The sequence below is a fragment of the Aythya marila genome (assembly GCF_965140915.1).
Source record: "Aythya marila genome assembly, chromosome: 2".
NCBI lineage: Eukaryota > Metazoa > Chordata > Aves > Anseriformes > Anatidae > Aythya > Aythya marila.
The window spans coordinates 15,466,913-15,478,951 of record NC_139043.1 but is presented as its reverse complement, the minus strand read 5'-3'; the positions used below and the strand labels follow the sequence as shown (position 1 = coordinate 15,478,951).

Genomic DNA, 12,039 nt, shown 5'->3' with positions numbered 1-12,039 from the left:
CTGCTGATGTCAGCAACGTGGCTACGTAACATTTTGATCTGGCCTTTGAAAATTCAAGCAACATCTGCAGTGGAGGGAGGTAGCACAGAGGAAAAAATAATGTTTATCGCTGTTTTTTCAATTTTATGATGCAGTTTAAACAACCTATAGCTGATATGTATAGTATGTTCTTCCGAAAAAGGAAATTTGCTGTTTCCTTTTTTTTTTAAAACACCCACGTCCACACCCAAGAAAATCTAAACACTGACATTCTTGAACATTTGTTTCTCACACAGATTCTTATTTGCATAGAAATGAGAAAAACAAAACAGATAAGGAATGCCCCATTTTCGAACTGCACAGGAAAAGCAAAGAAAAAATGTTACCTCCTAAAACTTTACACTTAGACATATTTTGCAAATTGACATAGGCTACATTCATGCACAATTAAGGATAGATTTGTATCTATTCTGAGGCAAAACCATAAGGCCTACATTTCAAAAATGGCCACGACTTGTATTTTACAGAAATCAGCCACAGTACTACTCTCAGTATCTGGACAATCTCCAGCTAACGCCAGAAATTGGGCACATTAACATATACTAAATACAAGCTTGCAAAAACACAAAAGAAACTTCATAGACTGTAATTCCTGACTTTCTCCTATGACCATCAAAACTGATTTTAACACACTAAAACAAAATTTCAAGTCCAAAAAGAGAAAAAACGGCCTGAACACACCGTTTTAAAGGCAGCAAATAATCAACCTTACACTGGTTGATCTTGTGTATCGTGCTAATAAAACTACCTCATTTCTTCTTTTTATCATCAGAAGAAGGTATGTTTCACAGGATGAGTGCAAAATTTTCAGTTACTCCACTATTAAAGATGCTTTAATAACACAGGAACTCATCCTGATGCAGAATTTAATGCAATTTTAATCACAACCAACTACTGAGATGCGTCACCTCTTGATCTTTTGGAGAGTGCTTTATATTTAACATCAAAAAAATTGCAGTCGTTTGTATTTATCTTCACTTCAAAAACAGTCCTTCCTTTCACCTGTTCTCATCTTCACACAAAAGCCTGAATCTAAGATCAGTAAAAGCAGATAGCTGAGGTGCTCGGCAGAGCGTGGGTGTTGCCCGGTTTAATACTTGGGCAACTGAAGCTGCAGAGGATGCTGGCCAAAATGCCCCAACGCCAGGCCCGCCAAGTGATGTCCTGCAGTTCCTGCTAGGCTCATGATGCTCACATTACTGCACAGCTCATCGGGACAGAGTGGCACTGGACCCCAGGTTGGGACAGGATAAGGCCACGGCACACTGCCCCGTACAAAGGCACCAAACCGAAGGGCTTCCCCCGCAGCCAGCCTGCTGCACCCCGGTAAGATGCATCAACTGCAGCTCCTTCAACGAAAATTAACAAACCGTGCAATGACTGATTCTCCTTATTTATTTTTTCCCTTTACAAAAACGAACAGCCCCACGTCCTGATCTCCATACTTGCTTCAAGGTCAAGGTTGTACCAAACCAGCAAGCTCAGCAGCAGGTTTCTTTTTCAAAAACACGATTTCAGGGATTAATACACGTAATAGCCAAGATACTGCCTTTGACTTACAAGAATCACCATTTCCTAAATGAAATGCTGACTCTTTCTAAATTGATCTAATCCAATTATTTTTCTTCTCTTTTAAATAACCACAATTCAGTCATTTTCGCATGAGGGTGATTTCAGTGTTTCAGTTTAGCCCAATATATATAATTACTGTTTTTCATTTTACCGCAAGTGAACGAGAAAAGAAGATACTTTCACTTTTTCAGTTCAGCTTCCACATCAAAAGTGCCATTACCTGTACAGTTCTACACGTAAAAAGAAAATTATTTGTTAATATTCGTAACAGTAAACTAATTACACATGATTACTTGTACATAGTATGGATACTACACAGAAGTCTACACTTTAATATGAGTCCATATAAATGATGGCTCTCCTTCCTGCTCATACACTAGAAACTATCGACAGCAGAAGTTAAAACTAAGTGAACTCAAAGCTAGGACTAAGTTGAGCACAAGCAATCTTGTACAAAACACAAATCATAAATTCATAAATTCATAAACTGCATAAATCATAAACTGCAAGTATTATGTTGATTTTTTTTTAAGGGGAAAACACTATATTGAACTTGTTATAGCTTATAAGCATTTGAGCATTTTAAGAAGAATCTGCAATTAAATGTGGTCTCACAAATGAGAGGTTTAGGGAAAATATCTATAGACAGGAAACTAATGGTTTGTTGGCAGAACTTGAGAACTACATTAATTTCACAGAGACACATGATGTTTTTCTCTGAGAAAGCGAAAAGAATGAAAACGATGGTGAGAAAACACCAAACTCTTCTTAGCTCTTCCTAGCAATAACAAAGTTAAGATTCCAGGCTCAATTTTGTTACTCAAAACTCTCCCCTCTAATAAAAACCACAAGAATACTAATGATATTTCACTGCTGCTGCTGGAAAAGAAAAAGCACATGAAAGGGCTTTTAAGACAGAAAACATATTTCATAACCCTTTTTGCAGCTGACTGTAAAGAGAAATTGAGAAAGATATAGACAAAAAGATCCTTCTAATACACAAAATAGCTTTTATTCAGTGACATCCCAAAGAGGATTATAGGTCGGGTAGGAATCCCATCACCTTTCCCCAAAGTAAATATTGATATTATAGTCTCGCCAAGCTGCTTTTGTGCATTTGCTTGGTTATGCACAAGTTTTGTACTAAATTACTGACTTCACCATCTCTGCAGATTTAAAACATCTTCAAATTGTTAATGGGACAATTAAATACCCTAGGAAGCCCACAGAATCACTCTAATTGGTTTAAGAATAGAAAAGTAAAAGGTGGTTATTACAAAAATAGAGTATGTTTATTAGCAACATTCTTCTACAGAGTACACCCTCAATACTGAAAAACACAGCTGTACTACTTAGTGATGCCAGTGAGATGCCTGTTGTCTTATTTTCTATTCACAGAAGTCAGAATTTTCATTTTCTCTGCATGACATTTCCAAAATAATCTATTAAGCAAGCTGATATATGTTTTACATCAGACTAGAAGCTCCTACAGCCAAAGCACATGTTGTTTTCTCACAATTAAGTTGTATATACTTTTTCTGGTACTTACATTACTCATCCACATGGGGGGAAAGAAGTAAATTTAGAGAAAGGTCTTATTGGAAATCTACCCTGACTTAAAATTTCAAGTTTAGGTTACCAGGCCATGCCCATGGAGGACAAACTGGGGAAGAACAACAACAACAAAAAATAATAATTGAATTTGTTTTTCCATTTCTGGGTAAACATGAAAAAGACTCTGTAGGCTACCCCAGGATGTCCATAACTATGACAACGCACAGACGCTGGTCAATGCTGTGGTCAGCTGTGGGTACTGCACAGCAAGTAACATCAGCCTTTATTCAGAAGGTTTACAACACAGTATGTCACAAAACAGAGCAACACAGGAAGAACTACACGGAAAAAAAAAAAAAAAAAAAAAAAAAAAAGATTATATTGGCCAGTAAGTGACAACATCAATTAATATTAGAACAAACCAACTAATTTTGACTTTTTGTCACAAAAGGAGCCTTAAATCTGGGCACAATACTGCCAATATCTGACCAGGAGATCATGCTGCAGAACGTGTTCATCTGCAGTTCTCTTCAAGTTTTGTGATTCTCTGTCACCCCCTGCTTGAAAAATAATCAAGATCCTCTTCAGAAATACCAGCTAAGCCTCTGCTAGGCTAAAGATTCATTTTCCTGTAAAGCCTTAAGATGCACATCATCGTGTAAAAAATCCCAATGCATATATACACGAAAGCTCTTAACAAGCACACTACTGTTATGAAGTGTCTTCAGAGCAAGGCAGAGTAGAGACAAGTGCATAATTAGCAATATACGAGATGGGATATGAGAGGCAGGAAAGTACAGAGCTAATTCTGAGCTTTCTGCTGCTGAGAGACAGGCAAATTTCTATGGGGGCACAGAATGTGGTAGATGGCATAAAAATTTAGTCATAGGGAAATAGCACACAAACTGGTAAGTACTTTTAAAATGACAATAAAAAAAAATCTAACTACAAGTCGCCTTAATTGCATTTTAAAGAATTATTTAATTTATGTAATTGCTTTATGACCTCTACCAGTGGATTCTGAGAAGCTTAAAAAAGAAAAAAGACATTCCAACAAGGGTTCCCTCTCAGAGGGCTCACCGCAGTTTCTAAAAATAAAAATTTGCCAAGGAGAACAGTCAACCTATAAAATAAACAAATACATACATCACTTGAAATTCCAGAAAAGAAAATAACAGCAGAACAGGCTCCACTGCTGCCAAGCCTGGATTCCTCTTCCAGGTCTAACTAATGTCCTTCCAAGTGTCATCTGAGAAGGCACGATGAATCTTAAAGCCAGTTAACTTGACATACTTAATTAACATTGATTAAAAAAAATAATAAAATTTTAAAATGCCTGTTTTAATTGCAGTTTTGCAAGGTCTGACTGCTTGCAACAGCAGCTCTCACATGGAAGATGCACAAAAAGTATTTGGAAAGGTGGCAGGGATGGGGAGGTAGGGCCCATCAACTGCCAGAAAATGTCCATTCTGGCTCTGTTCTTTCCCCCCCAAAAAAACACTCATGAGACCACACACTGGGGGCAACATTTTCTGTCAACTAGCAGGGAACGGAAGGCATCTGCACCCTACCTGCAGTGGTGACGTACTGAGGCTGTGCCAGGCATCACGCATTCGTCCGCATTTATTTCTGCGGGTGCCCACCTCCATGTCTGCTGCTAGAGGAGAATGAGCAACATCAGGGGGAACCTGTTCCAAAAGCACAGCCTCTGATAGCTTACAAAAAAGGTCCCACTGCAGAGCAGGTACTTCATCGGTCCTTAACAGCAGTCATGCGGCAGCCACCATCAGGACTGTTTCTGAAGGCCGCACTGCCACAAAGAGCCATGTGGTCCGTAACAGGCTGGGCCTCGGGCTTCACCAAGGGGCACTTGTACATCACACCCATCGTCTAAATCAAGAGTGGTGGAAGGTGGGCTTGACAACTGCTTATGGGCAAGCTGAAGTGCTCATACCAAAGGCAGAGGGGGAACTATATTCGGGGGAACAGCATGCGTCAGCCCCGCGGCTGTGTCACCCTCTGAGCTGGCCCTGCTGCTGCCCAAGTTACTACTTCCTGAGCTGTACCAAATGTGCTCTTTTTAAAACTGCATGACAGCAGATCTGCCCCGAGAGAAGTACGGGGAGCATGGCTAAGAGCAGAGGGATGAGAACATGAATCAGGAAGAAAGAACAGCAGGAAAAGTTTCCGGACAGTTTGCATTCAGCTGTGGGAATCACTTCCCAAAGGAAGTGGCAGAAGATTAACCACTCGAGTCACTTAAACTCAACAAGACAAAACACTGCAATTCTGCACTCACATCAGAAGCTCATGAATATTCCAGAGAAAACTTGCAGCCCTCTGAATCTGTCCCTCGTGAGGGCGGACACAACTAGGACCATTATGCAGATGGGACAAACGCGTGTCCAGAGCCAAATGGTCTCCCTGGCTGCACAAAAAGGACACCAGATCTGTAACTGCTGACACTTCATTTTTGAAGTAAGACTGGTTATTTATCACTCGGCTGGCAAAGAGGCACAGCACTTACCAGCTCCAACTTTGACTACGGTAAGGTACCATCCTCCAAGCCTGTTGAGTTTGCACCTTCCACTTCATGAAACATCTTTGAAAAGGACAAAAGTTGAAGGTGTTCTCATCATGAACTTGCCTCGTCTTGCCTACCTATTGCCAATGGCTCACTGTTTTTGCAACCCTTAAAAATATAGCCTTAGGCAGGCTTGCAAAATGCTACTTAATCATTTGCCAGAGGCAAATAATTTTTTTTTTGGTGACAGGACAATGAATCATCAGTTTCATCACGGGGGTGGACGCGGACAATGAATGTCTTCGCTACTTTTAGAGTCTTGCTTAATTTGTCAAATTTAAGTCCTTCTAGTCGCACAATGCTTCTTTAAAAGGAAAAAAAAAAAAAAGTTACTATCAAGTCATCTCATTTCACAGTAGGAAACTGGTTCTTCTCACCCCGCCACCATCACCTAGTGAATGTGCCAGGAGCGCAGATTATCTAAAGCCGTCTCCACACACGCGAAGCCCCACTCCATTTCAACACCTGAGCACATGCTCAGCGCCTGCCACAAGCGGTTTGACTGATCTGAATGGCAACGAGCCCTCCTCTTAAAGGTTTGTGTGCGTTGGCATGAACAGGACTGCAGCACCAAGCTGGTAAATCCACCAGAAAATCAGCATTTTTCACCCAACAAGTATGCACACATGTGTTGGCATGAATGCACCGTTGTATTATACAAAGGAGAAACCCAGCAGAAATGAAGAACTCCTGTCCAACTTTTTTTTGATAAAGAAACACAGCCACGAAGACCACCTGATGAGTCTAACAGGCGGGCAGACGTTTATTCCATAAGACGAAGACATCTGACATTGGCGCTAAACACGACCTAACAGTGAGTCAGGGAAGAATTTCCGATCCCTTCACCCTTCAAGCTTCCTCCCAGCCATCTGGTACACGAAGGCAGCGATACTGGACAAAACGCGCCGCTCGCATTGTTTTAGGGCAGTTCAGAAACCACCACGTGAAAAGGGATCGCATAAAAGCCCCCCACCCCAAAACAAGCTCGTATAGAGCGAAGGCTCAGCGCCAGCAGAAAAGGCACCGAGCTGAAGGCAGCCCGAGCGCTGCCTTGTGCCCCCGCAGCCATTCAAACAATCCAACAGGCCCAAAACCTCGAGATAGCCGCCCAAATTCCTGCCCTGCCCCACTCCTGTCACTCGCCCCTTCCCCTTCGCCATGCAGGCAGCCCCGCAGGGCGGACACCCCTCGGTGTATGCGTGTGTGTGTGTGCGGGGGGCGCCTCCAACTTCACAGACACCGGGGGTAGGGGGCGGGGGGACGGCCACCGAAGCGAGCTCCCCGCATCCCTCCCGGGGCCGGGCGGACAAAGGGGCCAGCGGGCGGGGAGGCCCGAGGCCGCCGTCCCGCCGCCACAGGAAGGAGCCGCAGCCCGGGCCCGGCACCTTCCCGCCCCGCTCCCGGGGCCAGGCGGCTCCCGGCCGGGGAGGAGCCGCGCTCTGCGCCCGCCGCCAGCGGAGCCCTCCCGGACCCCTTCCCGGGGGCTCCCCGCCTCCCATCCCCGCCCGGGAGGCTCCGAGCCATTTCCCGGGGGGGGCTCCAACCTCCTCCCGGGGGGCTCCCGTCCCACCCCCGTCCCCCCGCTACCTCGGCCATGGCCGCGGCGCTGCTGGCTCCTGCCAGGGGGCGCGCTCCGGGCCGCCCGCCTGCGGCTCCCCCCGCGCCCCGGCGTCCCGGGAGCGGGCTGGGCTGGGCTGGGCTGTGCACGGCGGGGCGCCCTGCCTGCCTCCCTCCTCGTCCCTCCGGTCCTCTCCTCTCCTCTCCCGTCCTGTCCTGTCCTGTCCGGCTGCCCTCCGCTCCTCCGGGGTGTCGGGGGGGGTGCCCGGCGCACGGGGCGGCGGGGGAAGGGAGAGGAGGGAGGGAGAGAGGGAGGGAAGGGGAGGGAGGGGAAGGTCCGCGCTCGGCCGCCCTCTCCCCGCCCCGGAAACACATTCCTCCCCGCTGCCGTCAAGCCCCGGGCGGGGGCGCGGAGGAGGCGCTCCGGGCTGCGGCTTGGGGAGGGAAGGAGGGCGAGAAGGGCGAGCAGGGGGCCTGGAAGGCGAGAATGGGGGCTGGAAGGCGAGCAGCGGGGCGGGAGGGCTCGCCCTGGCCGCCGAGCAGCACGGCTTGGCCGCCCCGCCTGGCGCTGGTTGCGCCCCATCAACAGCCCCGGCGGGCACGGGACGGGCTCTCGGGGATCGCCGGTGTCCCCGCTGTCCCCCAGCTCCCCCGGAGGCGGCCGCCATCGCCTTATTTGGTGGCGTTTCATCAGCTGCACGCCCGCCGTCGGGGCTGGGAGCACGCAGGGGCCCCGCGCTTCCCGGCCCCGGGTGTGAGGGAGCGGCAGGGAGCGGGCGGGGTCCGTGTGCTGAGCCCCGGGGCAGAGCCCAGCGGGGTCCCCAGCCCCGGGGAAGGAGCCTGCTGCTCCTCTCCGAGTGCCCCCCGACGTGGGGAGCCGCTGATGGAGAAGGGAAAAGTGGCACTCGGGGCTCTTCGGGGAGGTAAAGTGCCGCAGGGCGCCCTGTGCTTTGGGACCGACCTGCTGCCGCTGGAGCTTGTGCCAGTGCTTCTTTGGGAAGGGTAACTCACGACCGATAATCGTTTTTATCCCTTTTCCTCCAGTTTCTCACTAACAGCGCTTTAAAATAAAAATAGAAACTCTTTCTGCCTTACTCAGGCACGTGTGGTGTGGATGCGTCTTCCCTTTGTGCAGTTGTTGAGGATGGAGTCTCTTGATGCAGCAACAAACTTTTAATGCTGGCTCAGCTGCAATCCTACAACTTTACACCGTGTTTAGAAAATGAAATTGTCGGTTGCTTTCCAAGCAACTTCATCACAAGCAAACACCAAACAACCAAAGTGGCAAAGAAATAACTCGCACGATGAGAGATAAAGAAGCCAGGAACCATATGGTGCAGCAGTTAACTTAGCATGCATTATTAATGCTGCCAGGAACAGGGAAACAAGCTGCCATAAAAACAAACTTCCGAAACAGCATATCACACAAAACAAAAGCAAATGCAGGATGGATAGCAATCTGCCACAAGGCATTTAGGTACTGGGGGAGAAAAACGTCTTTAGGCGAGGTATCTATCCTTACTGTAAGAAAAAAGAAATAATAACGCTTTGCCAGAATATGCAAATCGCGAGTGGACATGCAGTATGGTGTACCGCAAACAAGCAGTGGCAAATGTGGCCCCCATTGTCATGGCTGTGGCTTGCTGGGGCTGAGGAGTCAATAAACTGTTAGCAAACTGGTGCTTCCTATGCTACCACAGCTCCCAGTGCAGACATCTGCGCGTCAAGTTACCAGTGGCTGACTGTGCGATAGGAAGCTGGCAGGAAAAGCCTCCCAAATGGCTGAAAAGAATCGCTGAATTATTTGGCCGCTTTCTGGACTCCTTTTGGAGAGTGCAGATGTGCACGAATGCCATTTGTTATTTTCCAACACTTCCGAAGTACTAAAGATGTCAGAGAAAATGCTGGAGGTATCTGAGCCAGCAGACGCAACTGCAGATGATGTCAAAATGTTTAATGTAGCATCTCCATATTGTGGTATACACAACATCTGTGAGAGTGAGTGAACATTTTTGCATGAAGGCGATCAAGCAAAGGCAGGTTTCCATGGTCTGAGCAGGCAGCAGGGAAGTGTTTGTTTGCTGTTAGGCGTGGGTATCATTTCTGGGAATCCACAGCCTTGCATCTTACAGAAAATAGGTGAGCAAATGTGACACCAAGCAAAGGAGTATGAAATTGTGTGTATTCACTCAGTATGTACACCAATTTTTTTTTTTCATATTGCTGGATTTGCTTTCCGTTAGCTATTGCTTATTCTGTAATTTTGAGAGATTGTGGTTCTTTGCTACTGGACTCGGATGTAGGTTTTTCACTCTTCCTTCTCCATGTACATGCATGTGTCAAACCAATACAATAATTGGAAAATATCAGAATTATATTACTTCAGTTAGCTTAACTTAGTTTTATTTATTCAGCGTAATTATATTAAAATAATATTATTATTTTTCCCTGATTTCTTCATGTATATTTAATACTTGGATTATATTTAGGAAACCATAAGCACTGTCACTTGGTAATGGTGCCTTTCATTTTCCGTGTAATCTACATGCATTTTCTGTGAACAATGTAAGACATAAATTTCTGTGCTGCAAAATAGACTGTCTCAGGGGAGCTGGCAAAGTGATGTCTGCAGACATACCAACAGAAATAGCAAAATAGTTTGTAAATACCTCTTGTTTTTACGATTGTTTGCATATCATATTATCGAAAAAGTCATAAGTAGTCAGAAAAATATTTTAGCATTTTAGTTATTGCTTTCAAAATGGCTACAGTATATTTGGAAAAATATATTACTTAGTGAGTACAGCTGATTTAATTACATGGAGTTATCTTTTGTACCTACTAGAGTTTTGCTATAAAAGTCCATTAAAGAATATGTTTTAATTCTGTCTAGCTATCTTTTAATCTGAGCCATTGGCAAAAGAGAGCCACATATCATGGAAAAGTAGCGAGTGGTTGGTGGAGCACCAGGTCGCAGCCTGAGAATCTCTGGCCAATTTTCAGAGCATCATTTTATCTGTAGGTACCAATATATACATTTTGGGGTGGGGTTCTTGGTTGCAGTTCCCCGGTGGCTGCAGGTTGTTGGCACCCACTGAGCTCTGGTGGGTGCCCAAGCCCATGCAGCTAGGGGGATGTCACGGCTGTTCTCCACCTCGCTGCCTCTGCTCCTGAAGCTCAGCAAAGGGTTTAAAGGGAGATGCTTTGCAACTGGGGCCACAGCGAGGAGTGCTGCGTTTTGCATGTTGGTCCCCACATGCCCACAATTAGGCAGGCTCTCCCCAGAGCATTGCTCCTTCCCACCTCGCTCATAATCTCACCACTTCCTAATACAAGTCTTCGCTGCTTCACACCACATGAGATAACAGCCTGTCTCAGCCTCATTGAGTGTTATCTGTACTGCTCTTTCCCAACATGTGTTACTGAGAGTGGAGTACTTTCTTTCTCTTTTTCCCCCCTTCTTTTCTTTTCTCCCCCTTCCTGTTCAAAATGCTTCTAACCTACCTAGGACTTCATTTTTTTTTTCTTTTTTATTTTCAAACTAAAAAAAAAACAAACACCACCACCACACCATGCCATAAAAGCAAGGCAGACCTCCTGGGATGCTGCCACCTCGGTGAGCACCAACCTTCCCTGCCCTGGCCTGGGAGCGGAGCAGCATCCATGGCCCCTGCTAAGGAACCGCATCCACCTCTGCATGGTTGTGGAGGTGCATGGCGAGCAAGGGGCCCTGCTGGAATCTTCTCAGCATGGGGTTGTGCCTTTTGAGAGGGAGAATGAAGGAGATGTTAGACACGGCCACAAGACCACTAGCACGTAGTATTAAAAGATGGGCTCGCTTGGTGCAGGAAGCGATGGTGCTAAGTGGTTGTGGTCATTAATTCTCATGTCAGCCTCTGTCTCTTTTTTTCACAGATGCAGACAGCGAGCTGACCTGGCAGCTTATCGGCCACGTACAATGTGCCCATTATACAGAGTGGTACATTTACATTGGGGTGAGTTTCTCCTGCCCTACACAAAGGCTGGAGTGACGTGAGTCACAGGGACGGTGAGCTGGAAGATTGCAGCATATTGTAGTCTGGCAGCAAAGACTTGCTCTCCAAGACTGTCCACTTGCAGGACACTGAATGCCCTGCTGGATCAGGTTCCAGATCTGTTTCTGGATCGGCCTCCTGGTCACGTTCAGCACTTAGCTGCAGTAAGCTTGATACATTAACGCCTGGTTTATGATCAACGCTTAGCTCTCTATTTTGTTTAATCAGTCCTGTGTCTAACATGAAGCTAAAAAGGTCAGAGTCCACCAAGCCCTTCCTTCAGCTCAGCAGTGTTTAAGAACACCTTGTGGCTCTGGCTGTCAGGCAGCAGGAGGACAAGAGGGCATCCATTGCACAGGCATGCAGCGGGCTGCTGGGGCTGAAGGGCAGCTTGGGTTATAGCTGTGCTGTGCCCCGTCAGTCTGTCTGACTTCCTCTGGCTCTTCTGCCTTTACTTCACCCACAAAACTCCTCCCTCATCCTTTTGTGCATATTTTTGAATCAGCTAAGCTATTTCTGTTGCAGTCCTGTTTTCCCTGCTATCAATAGTATACGCATTCCTTGTTGGCCACATGGATATATTTCTTCCTAAGCTGCTTTCTGAATCTCTATCTTTACAAAGACAATTTATTTTATGTATAAATTCTTTAAAATGTTTTGTCTCTCATAAACAAGGTAGAAATCCTTTTCCATGCCTAG

The 12,039-nt window shown here is 46.1% G+C and overlaps 1 protein-coding gene across 2 annotated transcripts in view; it reads right to left on the bottom strand.

The window, feature by feature from the left end:
- ITGB1 (integrin subunit beta 1) overlaps window positions 1-7,537 on the bottom strand; it is a 43,779-nt gene extending 36,242 nt beyond the window's left edge. For both annotated transcript variants that reach the window (XM_082753556.1, XM_082753557.1), the window contains exon 1: window positions 7,337-7,537. In XM_082753556.1, coding sequence (XP_082609682.1) covers window positions 7,337-7,345 — 9 coding nt within the window. In that variant the 5' untranslated portion in view covers window positions 7,346-7,537. The remainder of the gene's footprint in view (window positions 1-7,336) is intronic.
- Between the last annotated feature and the right edge of the window lie 4,502 nt (window positions 7,538-12,039).